Raw genomic sequence first — 9748 nt, forward strand, 5'->3', positions numbered from 1 at the left:
TTATTAGTTAAAGTTACATTAGGATTTTAGCTTCCTTATTGAATTAAGACTTGTTAGGTTTTCCAATTTTGTTTGGCGTATTGCATATAAATAATCTCCTAGACATTAGTTATTCAAAGCATATTATTATTATTATTATTATTGAAATAAAGACTTTAAATATTCTTCAAGATTGAGTGTTTATATTGTTAAAATTACGAGTTAATTCTTAAAATCTTACGATTTTACGAGTCAATATGTATCTAACATGTTAAATCCGATTAAAAACTTGAACTAGTAAAATCAAACTTAACTGGTGCAAAATCAGTAAACTTGGTTTGATTTTATGATTTTAGTAAATTTGTGATTTTAGTAAAGTTAAGTTCAAAATTGATCTTAAAATGTTTGCTGATTAGTTTTGCGAGATTGAACATATCTTTTAAACTGTATATTAGATAAAACTAAAATTTTACAGGAAAATATTAAATAAATAAAAATATATTATGATATATTTTCAAGTCAAATGGAGTTAGGGAACATAATATTTTAGATGATCAAAGTTAGTAAACAAATATTGTCAAATATGTCAAATAAGACCTTAGTGTACTGTTTAGGATATATCGAGAGCTACCGATGAAATTTTGTTTTGATTAAAGTTGAGATAAAAACTAGACATCTGAAACTTTTCAATCATATATTGTAGGTTTAATAATTTATTCAAACGAGAGAGAACGACATGTTTGAAATTAGGATTCAAATCAATCAAGAATATGCAAAAATTGGAGATTCAGGATATATGAAGGTATTTAACATGAATTTTTTTTTATTCTATTTTTTTATTTAATTTTAAATAATTATTTTTAATTTGAATTTTTTTCTAACACATTGGACATTATTTCAGAATTGATTTTATTATTGAATTTATATTATCTAACACATTGGACATTATTTAAGAATTGATTTTATTATTGAATTTATATTAATTCATTACTAATTTAAATTTATTAGCTTGCAATCCAAAAGAAGTTTATCGATATTTATTGTGATGGGAACCATCAATTGTCTTTTTTTCTTACTTTTCAGTGGTTTCCTGTATTGAGAAATTTTGTTCTGAAACTTTTTATTTTTTTATGTCATTAATTTATTAATTAATATTATTTATCTCTTTTATTTTATTATATTATTTATTGATTATAATATTATTAGCTCATTTTAATTTATTATCTTGATTAAAATTATCAATATATAATTATTTTAAAAAATTATTTACGATTTTATAATTTCAGTAGCGGCACTTGATTGAGGAGTCAAGTCCCCTGCACAAGTTTGTTTACCTACTTGCTTTCTAGAAGATCCAACATCTAATGTGAGCTACTCAAATTTTGCAATAAATAAAGCTAAAACTATCGTTAACACACAATAATAGAAATAGCGGACCCGATGTAAATAATGCATGGGCTGTTCTAGTGGGTTAATTTGCAGCAAAACGGCACCATCCTGGGGTGCCATGAAGAAGACAATCGTGTGCATCACAAGACCCATGAATATATATCAACAGTCAAATGCAGGATCATATCATAAAATGAATAATAACAATAAAAATTAAAAAAAAAAAGTGTAACTAGAAACTCAAGCAAAGTGCCATTATAGATGATTAATATGCAATGCTTAACTTGAAGGCAATTTTATGTACATTTAATTTTTGGGGTTATTTTAATTCATGGGGTTAAAGATTATTTATATTTCTTCTCTCATCTCTAATTAATTCAAACAAAATGAGAAAATAATGAGAGTGTTTTCTAAGTACATGTCTCCTTCACCTTCAACCCAAAACTCACCAACAAGACACCAAGATAACTACACACAAAAAACTCAGAACAATGGCCGAACAGTTGGGACGAGAAAGGGAGGAAGGCTTGATTTTTGTACATAGCCTAGTGATATTGGAGGATTACAAGAAAAAAAGTTTTTCAATTATTATTATTATTATTATTACTTGATTTAGGATAATTTGTTACTTTTATGATTTTTCTTTTTATTTAGTTTAGAAAATCAAGTATTGATGAATTCATAATTTTATTTTTCTTAGTTTATTTATGAATTTTATTTTTTTTGGATTTTCTAGTTTGTTTTTAAATTTATTTAAGATATTGTAAATTTTTTTAAAATAAATTGTAATAAAATTTTCACTTCATGAACTAAGATTCCTATGGTCTATCCTATTTCAACCACTGTAATCTATTATTATTATTATTATTATTATTATTTGCTATTGTCCAGTTAATTGTGTTGTCAGCAAGTAAATTATTGGTAAATTTCTTTAAAAATAAATAAATAAATAATAAACGCTTGCCTCACCTTACAAAACTTTGTAGCCTGCTTAATCTCTCCCACACGTCACCCTCTACTTGTACAGTGCTTGTTTTTGTTCTATCTCTCAAGCGGGAGAGCAATGGAGGAGGCAGTAGTTCTGTACACATCACCACATGGATGGGCTCGAATCGGTTTTCTTTATCTTTTTTTGATAATTTTTTTTATTAATTTATTCATTATCATTTTATTTTTTATGTGTATTATTAAAATTATACAAACTCATGAATTCCAACTAAATTAATGACTCGGTCTCGATTTTTTTCTTGTCCGAGAACACTTATGAAGTGGTAGCCGGCGGCATATTCCATACCACCTCATAGGTGGTAGCTACGTGTCAAGGAAAGATAAACGCAATTGTCTTCTTTTGCCTTGAAAATTTAGAAGATGTGTCTTGATTCTTGGCTGCTAAAACACATTGATTCTGACGTCAGTGCTGACTACTATATTTTGCTTAAATTATTATTTTCACTGTCCTGGATTTTGTCCTGCTATAAGATTTTTTTGTGCTGGCAGAGCACGTGTTCACCAAGATGAAAGACTATGAGAGCAATTACTTAGTAGGCATATGAACAAACCAATGAAAACTTTGGTGGAACAACATCTATCTGACCCTATTTCATGCTCGGATGCTGTTTGTGACCTTAGACCATTCTTTTCGAAACTGCTCCGCATAGATTGCTTGCTCTCCCTCCCTCCCTCCTAGTACACAGAGGTATAGGAAAGGCCACGAGCAGCCATGGAGGAGGCCATAGTTCTGTACCCATCACCACCTATTGGCCATTTGATATCTATGGTGGAACTGGGGAAACTCTTATTGACCCAAAATCCTTCCCTTTATATTCACATACTCATCACTTCTGTGCCCTATGATTCTGGCTCCACTGCCCCATACATTGCCAACGTTGCTGCCACCATTCCCTCGATCAAATTCCACCATCTTCCTACTGTAACCCTCCCTTCTACAAAAACCACCCATCATGAAGAACTCACTTCTGAGGTCCTTCGCCTCAGCAATCCTCACGTTCGTGAAGAACTATTGTCCATTTCCAAAAACTACACCATTCATGGACTTGTTGTGGACGTCTTTTGCTGTGCTGCTCTCTCTGTTGCCAAGGAACTCAGTATCCCTGGCTACCACTTCTCCTCTTCTGGTGCTGGTGTTCTTGCTATTTTCCTTTATTTCCCAACCATTCATAACACCACCACAAAAAGTCTTAAAGATCTAAATTCCCTTCTTCATATTCCCGGTGTTCCCCCAATTCCATCGTCTGACATGCCAATACCGGTACTTGATCGCGACGATAAGTCCTATGAGAACTTTTTAGATTCCTCAAGCAGCTTTCCCGAATCAGCAGGTATTGTTGTAAACACTTTTGCATCACTTGAAGCCAGAGCTGTGAAAACATTATCAGAGGGATTATGTGTACCCAATAACCGCACACCGCCAATTTACTGTATCGGACCATTGATAGCCACTGAAGGTCCTAAAGATGATGCAGGCACTCGCAATGGTACTGCGCTGGAGTGTCTAACATGGCTGGACTCGCAACCAGTTGGAAGTGTTGTCTTTCTATGTTTTGGTAGTTTGGGGCTGTTCTCCAAGGAACAGTTAAGAGAAATAGCTTTCGGGTTGGAGAGAAGTGGCCACAGGGGCTTGTGGGTGGTTCGGAATCCACCTTCTGATAAGAAAAGCGTGGCACTCTCGGCACATCCAAACATTGATTTAGACTCATTGCTCCCTGAAGGTTTCTTGGATCGAACCAAGGAGAGGGGACTCGTGCTGAAGTCGTGGGCTCCGCAAGTAGCAGTGCTGAACCATCCATCGGTAGGCGGGTTCGTAAGTCATTGTGGATGGAACTCGGTGCTGGAAGCAGTTTGCGCAGGTGTGCCATTGGTGGCTTGGCCACTATACGCAGAGCAGAGGCTCAATAGGATCTTCTTGGTGGAGGAAATGAAACTTGCATTGCCGATGAATGAATCTGACAACGGATTCGTGAGTTCGGCCGAGGTGGAGGAGCGAGTTCTAGGGTTGATGGAGTCGGAGGAAGGTAAGTTGATTAGGGAGCGAGCCATAGCCATGAAAATTGCAGCACAGGCCGCATTGAATGAGGGTGGTTCTTCTCGGGTGGCTTTGTCTAAACTTGTTGAGTCATGGAAAGACAAATGATTTTATTATTCCTCATGTTTAGAGGCTGGAATCCACTAAGAAACACGATCCGGAAATCACCATAAGTCCCGCTCATCAGTGATATACTTCCATGTATAGCACTTCTTAGTTTATTATATTCCTTAAATAGCTGCAGTCTTGTTTATTCCTTCGCCAGCATTCCTTAAATAGCCAGTCTTATTTTATATATTGACCGTGTTGTAATGCAATATTTATCGGGGTTTTTCACCAAATTACTTGTGTAATCCTTTTATGATATCAGAGCAGTTTTCGCTCGCGAGATTAGAAACGCCCTCTAACTCCATCTCGGCTAGTGGCAACCCTACTCCTCTCTCATAGCCTGCTAGCTCTCTGCATCTTCACTCCCTCTCATTACTATTAACACTTTCAGCTAATTGTCCTATAAACTCACATCCTCAAATTATCCTTCCTAATTATCCTTCCTAGCGTACAACTTTCCTCAACATTCTCATGGGATATGAGCTAATGAAATATTTGGACGACCCTCTTCAATGCCCTCATACATTTGATGCAAATTGTTCTACCTCTGCTATGCCACTCCATGCACACTGGTACAGATTTGACCAGTTGCTGCTGAATGTTATTTTTGCTTCTATTTCTGAAGTAGTTATAGTTATGTGTGTTATTGCTATGACTATTACAAACTGTGATGCCTGGCAACATCTGACCTACTTTTTTGCTAGCAAATCTCGAGCTAGAATTATGCAGTTGAAATTGCACGGTGTATGAGTTTTTTCATGGAGTGATAATTGCTGATGAATTTTCGTTAATTGATCCATCCATTTCAGATGATAATTTAACATTATATGTGTTTAATAGCTTTGACTCTGAGTTTTGAGATATGATGGCACGCACCTATACACACGAAAAAACCTAACAACGTCTTGTCTTTTGCAAAAAAGAACATTACCTCAAATACATGAATGACAAATCTTCAACACTAGTTGTCATTGTTGATATCTCTTAATGGAGGAAATCAAATCCTCAGTTCAAAAACAACAAAAATTGTTTCAAACAAAATTGCATGATCTGTTAATTGATTAAGAACATTACCTTAAACACATGAATGACAAATCTTCAACACTAGTTGTCATTGTTGATATCTCTTAATGGAGGAAATCAAATCCTCAGTTCAAAAACAACAAAAATTATTTCAAACAAAATTTCTCCAACATTCAAAGAAGACCTTTATTGTGTACAACTACTACCAATTACACAACTTTTTTGGCTTCATTAAATGCCAAATGGTTTTTTGATTCCTCTGCTTCTTATAATATTACATATTACATGTAATTTGGCTAATCTTTTTATTCATTTTGAGTATGATGGCCAAGATGAGGTTGTCCTTAGAGATAGTACAGGTTTACATGTTGTTAATATTGATTCCACTACTATTTCCTTCCCTTCCCGCTCTTTTATTTCAAATTTTAAAAGAAACTGTCTCTTATTCACAAAAATTTATACTATTATAATTTTTAGATTTATTAACAGAATTTTCTGTTCATATCTTCACTATCATTTCGTTGGTAATTAATCTATCAATAAAATCACTAATGAAAATGTTTTGTCTGCTAATTTTTTGTTGGTAATTTTTTATCAATTCATAATAAAAAAATATTTTTACCAATGGATTTACTGACAGAAAAGGCAAGCAAAAAAAAAACTTACCCTCTTCAATCCGTCGGTAATTCACTTGAAAAAATACTGTATGTAATTTCTTCGATAATTATTTAATTTTTTTTTTAAAATCTATTTTACAAAACTATAAAATAATTGATAATTATTTAAAAAGTTTTTTTTTTTAAATCTATTTTACAAAACTATAAAATAATTCAATTAATATTAATGAACAATCTATAATACTCAAAATGTTTGGAAAAAAGAAGAAGAAAATCAATTCAAACAAATTTGCATAAAATAAATAATACGAAAAAAATAAATTCATATAAAAAAATTTAAAAATATCATAAATAAATCAACTAAAAATTGATCTTATATGGAAAAAATTTCCTACAACAACATTCATACAATTATTAAGAACAAAAACAATTAAAAATAAAATAAACTCGGTTACCACCAAGCACCCTCTTGCCCCATTATTGGAACCAACTTGTGTCTCTAAGGCTCTCAAGGACGTAGGTAGTGTAATGCCATAGAAGATGAATTTTTCTTACCCTTACAAAAGTGCGGTATCACGACGACCTTTATCAGAGCGAGAAAGTGATGTCAGGGTATTTGTATTGTGAAAAATAAAGTCGTCACCTTGTATTATGTTCACTATAAACCCTAACTAGTCTTTAGACGAGTTTGCTACGGTGAAAAGGGAAAGGTTTAGTATTTCTAGTGTGCTCTATCTAAAGTAAGTTGCTTGATGCTTAGTTTGCCTTATAATTGCCATGGTGTTGGGGTTATCTAATCAGTTTTTCAAGGACAAGTTTGCTACAATGAATGAACTTGGGTTCAAAGTCTAAAAGAAAAAACCCTTGACCAAAATGGATAATACATTTATATATGTTTATACAGTGCCAAGAAAAACAGATGCAAAGTCTTGAAATCTATGTTTGATTTACAATCTATAAAAGAAGAGACAGTTAAGATAGAAATCTAAGAAGATTCAATGTGCTTAAAAGTTTATTTTTTTTCCTTAGTATTTCAAGTGTACGAGTCACTCCTATATTTTCTCATCCTTAATTACAAGTTCTTTTCTTTAAAATTATTCAATTTCTTTCGTAATTACTACTTACATTCACTATTTCTATACTATTCTACCTCAATTCCATCATGTTTACTATTTTTCTCAAAACCCCTAAATTTTTATAAGAACACTAATTTAAAGAAAAAAAATCAAGAATATAAGAAATTAAATCAAATTTAATTGTCATTGTTTGATAACTTACTCAAATAAACCCAAAACCACTTTATTTAAGTAATAATCTAAATTTTTCATGCTTATCAATCTAAGTTCTCCTAACTTTTCTTCTCCTCTTACTGTGGCCAGCTCTCCTCATCTTTCTTATAACTTCCTTCACTTGATTCTTCCTTAATTTAATACTCCAAGTCTTTCAATCTTATAAGTTTCAAAGCTCTCTCTGATTTTTTCTTGTTTTTCTCTTGATTTCTCACATTTTTCTCTTTTTTTTTTCAAATGTGTTACTACCCAGTTGGTAGTTTATAACAAAAAAGGGGTTGCCTTGTTTTATTTTTAATGGTAAAATACCATTTTACCCTTAATGAGTCTTTTTACTTCCATTTGACGATCCTTATTCTTTTCTAGCACTACCAAGCTCTATTTATCCTAAAATTTTAATCGGATTTTATCTAATATATTTTAAGATTCCTCACAAAATTTCAGCTCAATCTGATGGTTGGATTTAAAATTATATCCAATAATATAAAACTAGTTAAATTATGATTTTTCATCAAATTTTTTGAATCTCTAAAAATTTTGAAATTTTAACCCAAGTTAAGGCATCATATTATAAGGCTTCACGTAAATATTTATAATTTTCTGATAACCCGATGAAGAGTTATGAATTTGTCTTTTTGTTTTACATGAAACTAGTCAATTTATAATTTTTCGTCTAAAGGTTTTACATTGATGATGGTTTAGCTAGTTGTGATGCCATTGAATACATATGCACCATTGGATCTCTCCAATACCTCTCGCTCACTCGTCCAAACCTGGGTTTTGCAATCAATCATCTTGCTCAGTTCATGCACCAACCAACGCTAAAGCACTAGCAACATGTTAACCGACTTTTGCTCTATATCAAATATAACATTCATTTCGCTCTTTTACTGCATCGCTAATCAAACCTTGTGCTTCGGGGGTTCTCAGATGTTTTCTGGGGTGTTGATCTTGATAATCAGAAGTCCACCATGGCTTATATAATTTTTCTAGGTAATAACCCTATCAACTAATATACTAGAAAGCAAAAGGTTATGGCTCGTTCCTCTACAGAAGCTGAGTATAAGGCACTGCTTATTGCTGCTTCAGATATTGTGTGAGTAAAGTCTCTTCTTGATGAAATTGGTCTCACATTACGTGAACCACCGCTCCTAATTTGTGCTAATGATGGCGTCATTTAGCTTAGTCTGAATCCTGTTATGTATCTCCAAGATCACATATATCGCCATTGATCTTCACTTTTTTCATGACTTTGTTTATCGTGGCAAATTGTGTGTTGCTCATGTTCACAAGGATGACCAACTTGTTGATTTACTAACAAAGCCTCTCACTCGATCTTGTTTCACCTTGTTATGTAACAAAATCAACATTGTTAATGGAACATCCATTTTGAGGGGTCGGTGATTGATACTTAAAAGTGTATTTTTATCAAGGTTTTATATCATCATTTTGCATTTGAAGTATTAATAACTCTTTAACTAAAGCATGTCTTATAATAATATATCTAATAATATAAGATACCTTTAATTTATGGTAAATGTTCATTTTAAATGCAGGCCTATCATATAAATAAAAGGATTGATTGATGAATTTAAGAACTGAAATTGAAAGGATAAAGAGATGGCCAAACTTAGAAAAGAGATGTCGGTGCAATTCAAATCGGAACACTGTTCGGTAATTGGGTCATATCTGGAGCTATAGATCTCAGATTTAGGTCTACTTTATATAGATGGAAATGTAAGACATAGGCCTACAACTTTCATATGCAGCCCAAGATCTAAAAAGGTCATTGTCAAGTCTAACTTGTAGCAACAACAAAGAACGAATATGTCCTCCAGCCCAAGCACTATTCAGTATTTTGGCCATATTTAGAGTTCTAGAAGTCGAAATGAGCTAAATCTTTTACACAAAAACGCTGAGATAATTTCCTATAACTTTCATGTCAAGTAGCTCCAATTTTGACATTATTAATGACGTTTTAGGCAGACAAAGAAGATAAAGATTGTTACCAAGTCAAGAGTGGGCACCCACTCATTAATTAGTTATCAAATCAATAGTTTCCAATTTTGGTATATAAAAGGAGGCATTTTTGTAAGTATTAAAGAGTGAATAAGATAACAAATACAAAACATGTTAGTATCAAACATTAAAATCCATATTAAGTTTACACTATACTTATTCTTACACCATTAGTGTAACCTTTTCACCTTGACATAACTAACTTAGCTAGACATAATGAAAGAAAAGAAAATAAATAAACAAAATAAGAACATAAAGAAGATAAAAGTTAACTAAGTAAA

At 32.5% G+C, this 9748-nt stretch overlaps 1 protein-coding gene across 1 annotated transcript; it reads left to right on the top strand.

Annotated features, from left to right (window-relative positions):
* Positions 1–2916: 2916 nt before the first annotated feature.
* On the top strand, positions 2917–4752 carry LOC105133201 (UDP-glycosyltransferase 88A1-like). Its single transcript, XM_011037078.1, has one exon. The coding sequence runs from the start codon at positions 3089–3091 to the stop codon at positions 4517–4519; it is 1431 nt and encodes a 476-aa protein (XP_011035380.1). The 5' UTR covers positions 2917–3088; the 3' UTR covers positions 4520–4752.
* The last annotated feature ends 4996 nt before the right edge of the window (positions 4753–9748 follow it).

The sequence above is a fragment of the Populus euphratica genome, unplaced genomic scaffold (genome assembly GCF_000495115.2).
Source record: "Populus euphratica unplaced genomic scaffold, PopEup_1.0 scaffold110.1, whole genome shotgun sequence".
Classification (NCBI taxonomy): Eukaryota; Viridiplantae; Streptophyta; class Magnoliopsida; order Malpighiales; family Salicaceae; genus Populus; species Populus euphratica.

Bases quoted from the DNA above. Each gene is read 5' to 3' on its own strand.
- LOC105133201 (XM_011037078.1), top strand. From the start codon at position 3,089: ATGGAGGAGGCCATAGTTCTGTACCCATCACCACCTATTGGCCATTTG.